Raw genomic sequence first — 16,510 nt, 5'->3', positions numbered from 1 at the left:
GAGATTGTGCCTGGATGTGTAGATTTCACTGTGCCTGACACAGTATGTTCCAAAGAAACCTTGCCACGAGTCCTCTCTCTCTCTCTCTCTCTCTCTCTCTCTCTCTCTCTCTCTCTCTCTCTCCCCCCCCCCCCCCCCCCCCGTCTCTCTCTCTCTCTGGTTTGCTTCATTCAGTCAGATCAACGGTTGTCATGGCTCCTAATAATTAGAATTTGTGGCACCTTTTCACATTTTATTTGGCATTTGGACTTTTCATCATCGCTTTAGGGGGAACATAGTTCATATTAGAATGTTTGTGAATATAATTGTTTATCTAAGACATGGGTCAGCAAACTACAGCCTGCAGTATGGCCCATAAACTAGAATGATGTTTGCATTTTCAAAGGGTTGTTAAAAAAAAAAAAGTATGCTGTCAAGATGTATGTAACTGGCAAAACCTGAAATATTTACTCCTTACAGAAAATATTTGGCTGACTCTTGATCTAAGAGATAAAACTAAACTAGTATGTGTGAGAGCAAGATATGTTCTGATTGAGGAGGCTAGCCAATAAGTTTATGGTATTTTTTTAGTTTAAAAACGCCTATGCTTGAAAAAACAGGTTATACCCGTACAATGGACTAGTACATAAAAAGAATAGAACAGATTCAGTAATATTTTATTACTTTTATTATCAGTAATAAAAAGGAATAAATTAGCGACTGATGCAACAACATCGATGAATCTTAAATTGTTTTTGGTAGTGAAAAAAGTCAGACCTAAAAGGCCATATAGTGTATGTTTCCAATTATGACATTATGGAAAACATAAAATTATAGGGAGGAAAACAGATCAGTAGGTTGCCACAGGTTGGGGGTAGGGGTTGACTACAAAGGGATTGCATGGGATAATTTTGGGGTGTGGAATTATTCTGTATGATTGTGTGGTAGAAGATACATGACTATTTGCTATTTAAAAAAAAATTCATATTTTTGCATATGATGGCTACACATCGAACTATACCACACAAAGTGAATTTTCCTGTATGTAGATTTTTAAAAAATCAACCTGGAGATAAGGGGAAAGGTAGAATGCAATCTAACTGTTCTACAGATGAATCATATTCACACTGAAGAATATGGGGAATAAAGGAGCCAACCAAATAACTCTGGAAAACAATGATTTAATTGGAAGGCTAATACAAAAGGAACTGAACTCAAATATTGTATTCTAGTTGGTTGTGTTTCACAGGGGCATGGTTCAACAATTCCAAAACTACTTTATTTGTATACTAGGGTTGAATAAATAAGCAAATGTATTGTAGATAATGAGAACCAGGTTTCTCACTGTTGAAGAAAGAAGTTACAGATAAGAAAAGGGGGATGGCTAGAATCAACCCTGGTTTGCATAGGTATCAGTACGGGCTCATGGTACATGTACGGTTGACCCTTGAACAACATGGGTTTGAACTGTTCAGGTCCACTTATACACAGATTGTTTTCAGTAAATACGGCAAATGTATTTTCCTTATAATTTTCTTAATAACAGTTTCTTTTCTCTAGCTTTCTTTATTGTAAGAATATAGGACATAATACATATAACATATAAAATATGTGTCAATCAACTGTTTATGTTATTGGTAAGGTGTCCTTTTATATTAGGCTACTACTAGTTAAGATATGGAGGAGTCAAAAGTTATACACTGGTTTTCGACTGCACAGGGGTCGGTGTCCCTAACCCTCCTCGTTCAAAGGTCAACTGTATGTGCACACGTGTGCTCACGCGCGCGCACACACACACACACACACAAAATAAATAGACACAGCAATACGAATATGTTTGCATGCATGAGGTAGTATACATGATATTAGGTTGGTGCGAAAGTAATTGCAGTTTTTGCAAATTTTTTTTTTTTTTTACCTTTTAAACCACAGTTACTTTTGCACCAACCTAATATATTTTGTAGCTCTGGCCATTGAGAGGGATGAGAAGCAGGGAAACCCCATTAGCAATGAGCACTTAGCACACCGACCTTGGTTTTTAAAAACGGCTCTGCAATGAAAGGAACCAGAGCTCCTGGAGAACAGGTTGATTCCATGGCCAGGAAGGGAAGATACAAGGTGAGTGTGGTGGACGTTGTGATGCCTGAGTTTAGGAAGTGGTCAAAAAAAGCACATTGAAAGGGCTTACCATGGCCAAAGGTAGAACAACTTGAGCAGCAAAATATATCACAATAGTACTGGGTTATAACTCAAAGAATAAGATAAATAGCCAAGAGTCCATACTGACAGAAATAAATAAATGAACCAATAAATGGGAAGTGACAACTCTTCTTTACAGAGGAATTCTAGTAAGTATAGAAAGCATGAGGGAAATAGAAAGTCACCATTAGAACACCATGGGCATTTCCCCTAAATGTTGAGACGTTAGGTATAAATGGAAAAATAAGTTTACAGTAGAGAATTCTGGCAGGCACCACCTTAGCAAAATGATCAAGGTTAACATCACCATTAATACATACTATCAGGGACTCCTTCATATATGCCACTGAGAAGAGCATGTCACTTCTGTGGTCTCCTTCCCAATAAGGTATAAACTATTTGTGAGAACACATGAGGTAAACCCACATTGAGATGTATTCTAAAAATAACCCACCAGTAGTCTTCCAAAAGAAAATGAAAGACTGAGGAACTGTCAGATTGGAGGAGACTAAGGGGACATGACAGCTAAATTCCACGTGGTATTTTGGTTTGGATCCTGGAACAGTAAAAGGACACTAGTGGAAAAACTGATGGAATCCTAATATGTTGTCCACTAGTATTGTACCAATGTTAATTTCTTAGTTTTGATAAATGTTCTATGGTTTTGTAAGGTTAACATGAGGGGAAGCTGGGTAAAGGACATACAGGAAGTCTATGTACTGTTTTTGCATCTCTTTTGTATATCTAAGATAATTTTTAAGAAACACCTCAGCCATCATTGTTTTGCTTTGTGTATTTCTTTAGAATTCTAGACCAGAAGGAGGATGGCTGTGTCGTGGATATGCATCACTTCAATTCTGGGGCACTGTCCGTTCTGGCCTATGCCACTGTGAATGGCTCTCTGGTTGGCTGGGACCTCAGGTCTTCAAGCAACGCATGGACGTTAAAGCACGACTTGAAGTCGGGCCTCATCACTTCCTTTGCTGTGGACATCCACCAGTGCTGGCTCTGCATTGGTAAGCTTACTTGCAAGTCACTGAGTTTTGAATGCCACTAGTGTCTGGAATTGCCTTCTTGTGAAAGCGTTTTTCTTTTTCTTTGTTGATAATTTTTTCCCATCTTTTTTCCATAATTATTATGTTATAACCACAATTTAATTTTTAGAGTGAAATTAGTATCCCAATGCATAAAACAATTTCCTTTTTCTTTTTCTCTTTGTTCTTAAATGAGCCTCTTTATATTCATTATAGTGATCAGATTTGCTGCATTCATTACAGTGATCCGATTAGCAGGCTTGGTATATGGTTGAGAGCAATTTGAGTCTGGGCAGACTCAGTTTTAAATTCCATTAGCCTCAAGCAAAGTGCTTAACTCCTCTGAGTCTCAGTATCCTCATCTTCAAACGGGCTAATCCTTTCAAGGGCTGCTTTGAGGATTTAATGAAGTGAAAGCATCTATTACAGTGCCTGGTACAGGAGAAGAGCTAATTGATCATTTCTTGCCTTATTAGTCCTCCCTGCCTCCCTTTCCTCAAATGCTGAAGATGTACCATGTGATCTTGCTTGCTTCTTTCCGGCTTTAGTTGCACATTCCCCTCCACCCCCCATAGGCTTTGAACCTGCCCCTTGAGAAGGTACCACATCTTATTTTTTTTCCCACTTGGCACTCTTTCAGAAGAATTATATTCTGCTGTGCTTGAATTTTGGTTCTAGATTCCCTAACTTGCATTTGTGATTGTGAAATATCTGCCCTTTCCTTTATTTTTATATAGTTTTATGGAATGCATTTTTTTTTTGCCTTTTATGTGAAGAAACTGCACAGGTACAGGAAGATGTAATGCCAGGCCTAGAAGAGTAGATACTAAACACTTAGCATATTAGCCAGTGGCAGTGATGGCTCTCAGGTACCCTGATCAGCTTTGAGAAGGGCAGCCAATTGAACCAGTGTCCTGGAGAGGGGCATGGTGACAAACAGAGGGACAGACCCTGCTGCTGCTTCTGTTTTCTCCCACCCTCAGTCTCTCTACTGGAATTGGAGAACAATCCAAGAATATGCTCTGTGCCTCTGTCACAGCCAGCTGCTTACTGTGTAGTGTAGGCCTTATTCTTTGGGGATGGAGGGGGCTTCTCCTTGTGGGATTCAAGTTGTCATGGGCAGATGTGCAGGGACTCACTTCATTTGCCGCTGTGATTAGACACCCATACCTGGCTCCAGAATGTTTTGGAGAGAAGGGCCCACGGAAATGAATGAAGTCTGAGCAGCTACAAAGCTGCGGCCATTTTGGGGTTGGTAAAGTGATCAGTGAATGCCGGGAAAACATCTCTGGTTATTTAAGGCATTGTGAACATTTGGATGTATCAAATTCAATTTTTATCTTTTCTAGGCCTTCTGTTTATTGTGGGTGCCTTTGGCAGTTAATAACAGTGCCAGTAATTTATGGATTATTCATTTTCAATTTCCATTTGTTAGACACTTCTGTAGTAGCATTGTGATAAAGCACTTTATGTCTTTGTTATTTAACAAGTAAAGGTGCTGTTTGAAACTGGGAGACAGCTTCACGAGAACAAAGCCTTTTTCTAAGTGATTAAGTCAGTTTTAAAATACATTCAGACAAAACTATTTACCATTTGTATAAATGTAGCCGGATGTGCTTTAATCATTAGATGGTAATCTTTTTGGCTTTTTTTAAGGTACAAGCAGTGGTACCATGGCTTGTTGGGACATGCGGTTCCAGTTGCCAATTTCCAGTCACTGCCATCCTTCCAGAGCTCGAATCAGACGCCTCTCGATGCACCCTCTGTACCAATCCTGGGTAATCGCAGGTAAAACAGAAGGTTGGCTTTTGGTGTTGGGGCATTTTCTTGGAACGTGCATAATACCCTGCTGCCAAGACTTGTGTTTTAGTGTTTTTATTTTACATATGAACAGAATGCTTGATTTTGTTCTGTTTTGATTATGAAAGTTCCCACCACTGATACTCATGGTCATTTCATATTTATTATGCTTAAAAATGATCTCATTCATCACCACATCACCTTTCATTCCTGCCTGCCACCTTTTCTCCTTCCATTTGTATCCCACATTTTTGTTAAAGCTGCCACCATCTTCCTAGGAATCTCAGTTGGAAACCTTGACTCGTCCTTGTCCGTTGCCCTTTCTTGTTGCTCTGTTTCTGTTGTATTTCTTGCAAGCTTCCTTTCCCTCCCCTCCCCTCATTGGGCATTCAGATTTTCTTGGGCAAGTCTTTGAAACTCACTTTCCACATCTGTCAATGTGGTTAAAAATACTTGTCCAGTGGCGTTGTAAGAATTTGAGATAACACATAAAGCCCGTAGCTCAGAACAGAATTAGTGCTTGATAAATAATAGCTCTTGTTATTCTTCTGTTCCCGCACTGGTCCTCTAGCATCTGTGCTCTTTCTGGTCCCTTCTCATACGCGTAATCCGTCTCTTACACTGCTGCTGTCAAAGTCACCATGTTGCCAATTTCAGTGGCTGCTACTTAGCCTGCCTCTTATTTGACTAATCATTTGGGCAGTTGATTGTTTCCTCTTCGTGAAATACTTTCCCTACCTGATTTCAGGGACATCACTCTCTTGGTTTTCCTATTCATTGATTTGTTGATTCCTCCTCATCTTCTGACTTTTAAATTGTGGCCTGCCTCAGGGCTCGTTCTTTGGTCTAAACCTCTTCTCCATCTCCATTAGCTTCCCTGTATGATCTTATCCAGTCCCACGCTTTAAACACCAAATTTGTTCAGACATTTACATCTGCCTACTTCAAATCTCCCCCTAAGAGGTCTAATAGCCACCTTGAAGTTGACATGTCTAAACTGAACACTTGGTTCCTTCTCTACCAGTTCCCTCACCACTACCTCTTACTGAGACGAAGCTGCTCTTCCTACAGTGTTCTGTAAGTGGCAGCTTTTATGCTAGATGCTCAGAAAGAAGCCTTGTGAAGTCCTCAATTCTTCTTTCTCTTATCCCATATCCAGCCCATCATATATGTTAGATCTTAAAATATAGTCCAAAGGTGACCACTTTTTACTGTCTCTCTAGTCCAAACCACCATAATCTCTTGTCCCTATTATACAGTATCCTTGTAACTCCGTTTTTTTCCTTACCCCTTAAGACTGTTCTTTCTTCTGCTCAGTACCTTCCAGTGGCTTCTCCTTCCACGTACCAGCCAAACTCCTCCCTGTGGCCCAAAGGCTTTATGGGATCTGCCCCTGCTACCTCTCTGACCTACTTTATCAGTCAGGGTTCCAACAGGAGACAGATGGCATACCCAAGTAGGATATTTGAGGAGGATTTATTTTCAAAGGAACTATTTACAAAGGTGTGGATCTTGGGGTATCATAAAAGACCATGCAATAAAATAGGGCAAGTACCATCAGAATAGCAGTAGAAGGCAGGAGGGGAGGGGATGGTTATTGGAATTTGGAAGGAAGTCCAATAGAAGAAGCCACCTTGAAAGGAGCAGTGATTTTGAGATGAGGGACACAACCAGCCTGAGGTGACTGATTTGACTTTCACCCATTGCTTGATCTCCTACGGGGGCTTCCACAGGCCTATGTTAGTTTCCTAGGGCTACAATAATAAATTAACAAAAACTTATTCTCTTACGGTTCTGGAGGCAGATGTTTAAAATTAGTTTTGCTGAGCCAAAATCAAGGTAGCAGCAGGGCCACATTCTCCCTGGAGGTTCTAGGGAAGAATCCATTCCCTTGCCTTTTCCTGCTTCCATGCCTTCTTCCATCCTCAAAGCTAGTACCATCACATTTTCATTGTCAAGGCAAATTGCTTTCTGCTGTCAAATGTGCCCCCCTCTTATAAGGACACTTGTGATTGCATTTAGGGCTCAACCGAACAACCAAGGATCCTCCCTCCTCTCTCCGCCCCCTTCTTTAAGGTCCTTAATTTAATCACATCTGCGAAGTCACTTTTCCATAGAAGGTAACGTTCACAGGCTCCAGAGACAAGGACCTGGTTACTTTGGGGGGCCATTATTTAGCTTACCACAGGCCAAACCCATCTAGAAGCCAGCATGCACAGGAGCCTGCGAATGTGGTTCGTGTGGGTCAGCCTGAGAGCTGAAAAGGGCCCAGCACGAGTCCCTTTTGCTGCTCATCTTCCACACTCAGTCTGCTCCAGTTCACTGGCCTCCCGGCTCTTCCCTTGAACGAAAGCACATTCCTGCTTCCGGGCCTTTGCGTTTCTTCGGTTTGTTGTTCCCACTAGTGTGTAAGTGCCATGAAACGGCATTTTTTGAATTGTTTGCCTTCTTTTCCTCAGTGCCTAGGACAGTGCCTAGTGTGAGTGTTCAGTAAACATGCGTGAACCCCGGGTACTGTCACCCCCACCCGCTCACAAATACCTCAGGGGTAATGCCTCTCAGGCTGCAGTTTCCTTTTCTGTCATCTTCAGCCTTCTTTCCTCTCTCCTTTCGTCTCCCACTCGTCCCCATCACAACTGTGTGTCGGTTAGACCGACTGCTCATGTTTCTCCAAAACAGATTTTTGTGTATTTTTGCTCATTCCATTCTTTCTGCCTGAAATGATTGACTTGTATGTCACCTGTATCTGTCTAGCTTTCCTTGTTCTTTCAGTTCCAGTGACAACATCTCCACGAGGCAACCTTGAATCTTACCCACTTGAGTTCAGGGGGAAATCTGCATTTCTCTTTTTGCTCTACTTGACTGTCAGTTTCTTGAGGGCAGAATCTGTTCATGATTTGACTTTCCACCCCATAATTCTCTCCACTTGGTTGGACACCAGTAAATATTTACTGGTAGGCCATTAAAAACATATTTTTTTTGGCACTGTAGTGTGATGCTAGGGTCACAGTGTTATTTAAAAGTACTAGTCAGCATTTCTTGCAGGATGGGAAAAAGTGGAAATGGGTACAGGCTGACTTAGATTACATACCAAGATGTGAAAGTTCTGAGAGCCGAGTTCCCGTGTGAGTAATGGTTCTGACCCTTGTTTCCCTTAGCTGTTCAGGGCAACAACGAAGTGTCTATGTGGGACATGGAGACAGGTGACAGAAGATTCACGCTCTGGGCCAGCAGTGCACCACCACTTTCTGAGTTACAGGTTTGACTCCAGTTTTTATTATAAAGGCCAATATAATTTCCCACATCCCAAGCACTTTCAGAGGTTCTACCAAACATAATGCCTATTGGACATTTGGGTTATATTCTCAATAAGTATTAGGTGGCCATTGCTGCATTTAGGTGGCCATTGCTGCATGGTGCTTTCCATTTCCTTAGGCTGAGTAGTGTCTATTCATTGGGTGTTTTGGTTGCTAGCGCCATCATTTTGTGATGTCTCTTTGGAACCCCAGTAAATATCTGGGTTAAGAAAAGCCCAGATTGATGATTAGATCGTTAAAACATGGAACATGACCCTTTTACATACACTTTCATTTTTGTCATGTTGCCAAGGGTGCCTCATTGGGGCAAAAGGTAGGAAAAAAATTTTTCTCTAGTTGGGGTCCTTTTCATCTGAAATAGAATAGCTTAGGAAGCTGAACAGGCTTTGCCTCTTTATTCAGAATGATACAAAACAAACACATTTTAAAGTCCCAAAGAAAGAAGTGTATGACATACACAATAGGTCTCTCATTTCTTCAGTTAACCAGGTGCCTATAAAGCCACTGACAGTTGACTTTACAAATGGCACCATCATTTATGGAATAATACACTGGTGTCTTTTATTTGACTCCTGTTTATTTCTTTTAAGCCTTGTCCTCACAGTGTTCATGGGATCTACTGTAGTCCTGCAGATGGAAATCCTATCTTGCTAACAGCTGGCTCAGACATGAAAATAAGGTATAGTATCTGTTAAAGAATACTTGATGCAACACTTAAAAGGGGAAGGAGAGTAAAATGTGGATGGCTACTACAGTTAACACTAGGGTCTTATTTTAGATATTGGCAATATTGTAATGTCTAAACTCACCCACATCTTGCAAGGAGAGCTGTTAATATTTCCTTTGTAATGAATTTTATCCTATTCCAGAAAAATCCTTTTCCTTCTGTAAAAGAAAATAAGCTGTCCATTGATGAGTGCAAACCAGTGCTCGTTAGTTCCTCCCCTTCCCCTTGGAGATTATCACCGTTTGTTTCCTCTTCCCTAGGTTTTGGGACTTGGCTTACCCAGAGAGGTCCTATGTTGTTGCAGGAAGTACTAGTTCTCCATCTGTGTCATATTACAAGAAAATAATTGAAGGCACTGAAGTTGTCCAGGTACAAGCAGTCGTCTTTTCCTTCAACTTTTGTAGGCATAAAAATGGCTTTCATAAACACTAAGTTGATTAAAATAAGTGGTTTTGGCCAAGAGTGGCAGTATTTCAAGTTTAAGAAATGTTTATTTTCTCTTGGCTTTTCTGTATTTTTAAAAATTAACTTTTAGTAAACATTGAAAGTGCACATATAAGTACACAGCTTGATGTAAGCTTGCTCAATCCTTACAGGCAGCTCCTTATAAAGTTGTTTTATTATTTTCCCTAAGCTTACCCAGCTACCGGTAGTAAGCAGCAAATGTGGGATTCGTAGCTGGCTGTTGGGACTAACGCTTGTGTTCTTGAGTTAGACAATAACTTCAATTAAGATGACATACCTGAAAGTGCCTGGGCCCGAGTTAAGTGCTCAGTATGTGAAAGTGTGCTTCCTTCATGACAAATAATAATGCGCTTTAGAAATGCTAAACATGTGATATGTATTTACTTCCATATTTTGGTCATCTATACACTTAATTATATGCTTTTGATTTTGACAAAAGGCAATATGCATAGATTGGCCTTTTTAGTAAGTGGCTACATCTGAACAACTAGAGACCTAGAATATCATGTTCTTTGGGTTTTTACTCATTTTGTTCTGTATTTGTGAAAGTATGGCTACTTCACAAGAGGTGTTTAGCCTATTAAACAACAACACAGCATATCCCAAAAGCAAGAATACTGACAGGAAGTAGAATGTGGTACAGGCTTTTAACTTCTGACTTTCTCCTTCACTTTTAACCATGAACTAGGAAATTCAGAATAAGCAGAAGGTAGGACCAAGTGATGACACGCCTCGGAGGGGCCCAGAGTCTCTGCCTGTGGGACATCACGACATCATCACAGATGTTGCCACGTTCCAGACAACACAGGGCTTCATTGTAACTGCTTCTAGAGATGGAATTGTTAAGGTATGGAAATGAAAGCCTAGTGATTTGTAGAATTTGTAATAAAATTATAAATAGACTGTAACTCAGGAGAAAAGGTATTTTTAGAGAAAAGTGAGAACAGATTCATTTAATTTTCAAAATCATGTCTCTATATTAATGTTTCGTGATAAAACAAATCCCACCCAAGGTGGTGAAGGAAGTTGCACTTGATTAGTACACTTGTGCACGTCTCTACGAGAATCAGCCAGATGATGGTATCTGGAACTTTTTATCGTATATGTCACAGAGGTGAGGGATTTTAAATGCTAAGACTTACATGATCTCAGTTTACGTTGTATTGAAAAAAGATGGTTGTAAGCTCTTATAATATAAACACATTTTTGCTATTAAAAATGCTATTCAAAACAGCCAATAAACTGTATTCAAGCATCTTAAGGGTTTTTGTTTGTGCTTTTAACAGTAAATCTTAGTAGAAGAATAAACTCTGTAGCAGCATTTGTTCTGAAGAAATAGGCTTGGTGTCACAAAGAATCAGTGACAGAACTAGGCCTTCCACTCAAATCTCTGGACACTCAGTATTATACTCTTTCTGCTATAATCTTTCTTCCTGTGTGTTTTATAGTTTGCCTTATTAGTGATTTAACGCTGTAGAATAGATCTCATCTGTATTAGCTCTAGAGAAATGTGTCTCTTCTTAGCCATCATTACTGGTTTTTATAGGCTCTACTATAAATTCTGAAACTTGGCCCAACAGCTTGATTTTATCTAGTATAGATTATTTATTAAATGCATGAAAAAGAAATATTCTTTTTGAGCTGTTGGATTGAGCTGTTAACATGCCAACAAATTTGGCTTTTAAAAGACCAATTTTAAAAGACTAAAATTGGCCTTTCCCACTAAAATAAACCCTTCAAGGTTATCAATTATTGTTCATACATGAACGTGATTCTCTATATTTGTCATCCATTTGCAGAAGAGTTTATGGTGCTCAAAATATTTTAGATTGGAATTAGTTACATGAGTCTATAAAAACAAAAAGTTGAATAGATAATTTGAGTCTGGGGAAAATACTACTTTTTAAAGAAACACACCTAAAATTTAAATTTCTATAATTATATAACTTAGTTATGTATATGACAATTATATAACTTAGTTATGTATATGACAGCTTGCAGTAAGTATGTCTGGCTTCATGATTCATTATACTCAGTGTTTACAGAGGTCAACAAATATATCAGAACATCCTGTCATTCAGAAAGGTCAGGAGTGAAGAGGGGTCCAAATTGGTGGTGAACGGATACCCCTTACTTACCTAAATACCGAGCAATTCCTCCTGAAGAACTGATGGCTGATTGAACAGCTTCTGCACAACAAATGAGTGAGGGACTACACAGAGAAGGGTAGGAAAGACAGAGACATCCTACTCTAATGGAGCAACCTGCAATAGGTGGAGACAATACTGAGAGGCCTGTATGGACAGACATGCCTTCTATGGGACGCAGTGATAAAACAGTGATTTAAAGGACACCAAGACTATACATGAAAAAAAATCAATTTTCTTACCCCAATTACCTGCCAAACAAGTGGGAAACTGTGCGGACTCTCTGGAATTGGAGGTAACTGGTGAGTACCTTTGTTTACATTCCCCCTCCAACTAGATAGCACAGGAGGGAGCTCAATCCAAGTACTCTAGTTGGCCTGCAAGACCTCCACAGGGTACCTTTTCAACTCTGGACAGTGCCCCAGCCCCTCAGGGTGCTCCCAGAGCCCTGCATTCTGGGCCCCCTCAGCCAGCCCCTCTTGAAGCTCTAGCCAGCTAGTGCCCAGCTCCATCCAGACTGCCAAAAACACCCAGCACACAGAGTCCACATAGAGGTCACTCCTACACAAGGGCACTCCTTCAAGGTCAGGAGAGAGAGCTGTTTTGTCAATTCATAGTGACAAACACAATCAAACAGAATGAAAAGACACAAGAGTATATTTCGAATGAAAGAACAAGAAAAATCTCCAGATAAAAACCCTAATGAAACAGATAATTTGTTCGATAAAGAATCCACAGTAACAATGATAAGGATGCTCATCGAACTTGGGAGAAGAGAGGAGCTTGGGGAGAACTTCAATAAAGAGTGAGAAAGTAGAATAACCCATTAGAGCTAAAGACGACAATAGCCGAAATGAAACCTACACTAGAGGAAATCAACAGATTGGATAACACAGAAGAACAGATTAGCGACCTGGGAAGATAGAATAGTGGAAATCACCCAATCAGAACAGCAAAAAGGAAAAAAACTTCTAAAAAAACAAAGATAGTTTAAGGGACATCAAGTGCACTCAAATTCATATTATAGGTATACCAGAAGGAGGAGAGAGAGAAAGCTTATTTGAAGAAATAGTGACTGAAAACTTTCCTAACCTGAGGAAGGAAACAGACAAGCACAGAGAATTCCAAATGAGGTAACCCCAAAGAGAATCGTACCAACACATATTGTAATTAAAATGCTTACATTTAAAGAAAGACTCTTGGAGGCAGCAAGGGGAAAATAGTCACATACAAAGGCAATCCAGTAAGGCTATCAGCTGATTTCTCAGCAGAAACTTTAAAGACCAGAAGGGAATGTTCAGGTATACTTGAAGTGTTGAAAGGAAGGGACCTACACCTAGAATACTTTACCTGGGAAGGTTATTCAGAACTGAAGGAAAGATAAAGTTTTCCAGACCAACAAAAACTAAAGGAGTTTCTCACCACTAAACTGGCTTTACAAGAAATTATAAAGGGTTTTCTTTAAGCAGAAAAAGGCCATAACCAGAAATAAAAAATAAACGAAAGAAGAAATCAGTCTCATGGGCAAAGGCAAATGTCTAGTAAAGGCAGTCAGCCAGCCACTTAGAAAGCTAGTATGAAGGTTAGAAGACAAAAGTGTCAAAATCAGCTCTACAATAAGTAGTTAGGGGGACACATAAAACAAAAAGACAAACTGACATCAAAAATAAAGTGTAGAGGGGGAGTAAAATTGTAGTGTTTTTTAGAATGCATTTGAATTTAAATGCTATCAGCTTAAAATAACACTGCTATATATATAGGCTGATATATGTTTGAACCTCATGGTAAAGACAAACCAAAAACCTACAAAAGGTACACAAAAAATAAAGAGAAAGTAACCCAAACATAACACCAAAAACCAGGAAACCACAAGGGAAGAAACCAAGAGAATAAAGGAAAATAATAATACAAAAACAACCAGAAAACAATTAAAATGGCAATAAGTGAACACTTATTTATAATTACTTTAAGTGTAAATGGACTAAATGCTCCAATGAAAAGACATAGGGTAGCTGAATGGATAAAAAGAAACGAGACCTATTTATATGCTACCTACAAGAGACTCACTTCAGATTGAAAGACACAGATCTAAAGTGAAGGGATGGAAAAAGATACTCCATGCAAATAGAAACAAAAAGAAAGCTGGGGTAGCAATACTTGTATCAGACAAAATGGACTTTAAAACATACTTTAAAAAAAGACAAAGGTATTACATAGTGAAAAAGGAGTCAATCCAGGAAGAGGGTACAACGTTTGTAAATATGCAACAAACATAGGAGCACCTAAATATAAAAAAATATTAACAGCCATAAAGGAAGAAATTGACAGTAATATAGTAACAGTAGGGGATTTTAATACCCCACTTACATCAATGGATAGATCTTCCAGACAGAAAATCAAGGAAACAGTGGCTTTAAATAAAACATTAGACCAGATGCACTTTATAGACTATTTCATCCAAAAATTGCAGAATACACATTCTTTTCAAGTGGAAAATTTTCCAGGATAGATCATGTTAGGCCACAAAATAAGTCTCAATAAACTCAGTAAGACTGAAATCTTATCAAGTGTATTTTCTGACCACAACGTACTGAAACTAGAAATCACCTACAAGAATAAAACTGGAGGAAACACAAATACCTGGAGATTAAACCAAATGCTGTTAAAACAACCAGTAGATCAAAGAAAAAATTAAAGAGTAAATCAAAAAATGTCTTGAGACAAATAAAAATGGAAACTCGACTTTCCAAAATCTACAGGATAGAGCAAAAGCAGTTATAAGAGGGAAATTTATAGCAATACAGCTCTCAAAACAAGAAAAATCCTAAATAACCAATCTAACAGCTAAGGGAACTAGAAAAAGAACAAACAAAGTCCAAAGTGAGTAGAAGGAAGAAAATAATAAAGATTAGAGTGGAAGTAAATGAAATAGACTTAAAAAAAAATAGAAAAGATTAATGAAACTAAGAGGTGGTTTTTTTGAAAAGATAAATAAAATTGATAAATCTTTAGCCAGACTTATCAAGAAAAAACAGAGAGGGCCGAAAAAAAATAAAATCAGAAATGAAAGAGAAGTTACAACTGACTCCACAGAAATAACAAAGGATCATAAAAGAAGATCACAAACAATTATGTGCCAACAAATGGCACAGCCTAGAAGAAATGGATAAATTCCTAGAAAAATACAACCTTCCAAGAATGAACAAGGAAGAGAAAATCTTAGCAGACTGAGTATTAGTAACAAAATTGAATCAGTAACAACAAACAAGAGTCCAGGAGCAGGTGGCTTCACAGATAAATTTTACCAGACATTTAAAGAAGAAAAGCTATCCTTTTTTGAACTGTCCCAAAAAATTCAGGAGGGAGGGACACTTCCACACTCATTCTATGAAGCCAACATTACCCTAATACCAAAACCAGACAAAGATACTACAAAAAAAGAAAAAAGAAAAAAAAAGGAAAATTACAGGTCAATATCCGTGATGGACATACATGTAAAAATTCTCAACAAAATATCAACAAACTAAATTCAACAATACATTAAAAGGATGATACACCATAATCAAGTGGGATTTATTCCAGGCATGCAAGGATGGTTCAATATTCACAAATCGATCAATGTGATACACAACATTAACAAAACCAAGAATAAAAATCACATGATCATAATAGATAAAAAGCATTTGACAAAATTCAACATCCACTTATGATAAAAATTCTTAAGAAAGTGGGTATAGAGGGAATATACCTCACCACAATAAAGGCTGTATATGACAAGCCCATAGAATCATACTCATTGGTGAAAAGAGGAAAGCTTCCCTTCTAAGACCAGGAACAAGGTAAGGATGCACACTCAATACAGTTTATTCAACCTAGTACTCGAAGTCCTAGCCACACCAGTCAGACAAGATAAAGAAATAAAGGCATCCAGTTTGGAAAGGAAGAAGTAAAACTTGTTATTTGCAGATGACATGCTACTGTATATAGAAAACTCTAAAGACTCCCCCAAAAAGCTGTTAGAATAAATAAATGAATTCAGTCAAGTTGCAGGAAACAAAATTAGTAATCAGAAATCTGTTGTGTTTCTATACATTAATAACAAGGTTTTAGAAAGAGAGTAAGAAAACAATCCCTTTATAATTGCATCTAAAAGAATAAAATGCCGAGGAATAAATTTAACCAAGGAGGTAAAAGACCTATATTCTGAAAACTATAAGACATTGATAGAAGGAATCGAAGACAACGCAGATAAATGGAAGGATATGCCGTGCTCATGGATTGGAGGGATTAATACTGTAAAAATGTCCATACTACCCAAAGCAATCTACAGATTCAATGCACTCCCTATCAAAATACCAATGATATTTTTCACAGAACTGGAACCAATAGTCCTAAAATTTAAATGAAACCACAAAAAATGCTGAATTGCCAAAGCAATCTTGAGAGAAGAACAATGTTGGAGATATCATGGCCACTGATTTCAAACTTCACTTGAAGCTGCAGTAATGAAAATAGCATGGTAATGGCACAGAAAACAGACACAGATCAATGAACAGAATGAAAAGATGCTCAACATCACTAATCAGCAGGAAAATGTAAATGAAAACCACAATGAGGTATCACCTCACAACTGTCAGAGTGGCTGCTATCAACAAGTCAACAAATAAGTGTTGACAAGGATGTGTAAAATGGGAACTTTCGTGCACTGTTGGTGGGATTGTAAATTGCTGTAGCCGCTATGTTAAACAAAATGGAGGTTCCTCAAAAAATTAAAAATAGAACTACCACACAACCCAGCAATTCTACTTCTGGGCATTACATAATGAAAACAAAATCACTTAA

At 38.6% G+C, this 16,510-nt stretch overlaps 1 protein-coding gene across 1 annotated transcript in view; it reads left to right on the top strand.

The window, feature by feature from the left end:
- Positions 1 to 10,782, top strand: part of PIK3R4 (phosphoinositide-3-kinase regulatory subunit 4) — a 59,734-nt gene extending 48,952 nt beyond the window's left edge. Inside the window, exons 15-20 of the mRNA XM_019725969.3 lie at positions 2,983 to 3,194; positions 4,869 to 5,000; positions 8,171 to 8,271; positions 8,920 to 9,008; positions 9,317 to 9,425; positions 10,210 to 10,782. Coding sequence (XP_019581528.3) covers positions 2,983 to 3,194; positions 4,869 to 5,000; positions 8,171 to 8,271; positions 8,920 to 9,008; positions 9,317 to 9,425; positions 10,210 to 10,380 — 814 coding nt within the window. The 3' untranslated portion in view covers positions 10,381 to 10,782. The remainder of the gene's footprint in view (positions 1 to 2,982; positions 3,195 to 4,868; positions 5,001 to 8,170; positions 8,272 to 8,919; positions 9,009 to 9,316; positions 9,426 to 10,209) is intronic.
- The last annotated feature ends 5,728 nt before the right edge of the window (positions 10,783 to 16,510 follow it).

This window comes from Rhinolophus sinicus, chromosome 5 (genome assembly GCF_057876585.1).
Source record: "Rhinolophus sinicus isolate RSI-liver-muscle chromosome 5, RSI-T2T, whole genome shotgun sequence".
In the NCBI taxonomy this organism is placed as follows: domain Eukaryota; kingdom Metazoa; phylum Chordata; class Mammalia; order Chiroptera; family Rhinolophidae; genus Rhinolophus; species Rhinolophus sinicus.
Note: the sequence above shows the minus strand (reverse complement) of the source record. Positions and strands in the feature narration are given on the sequence as shown.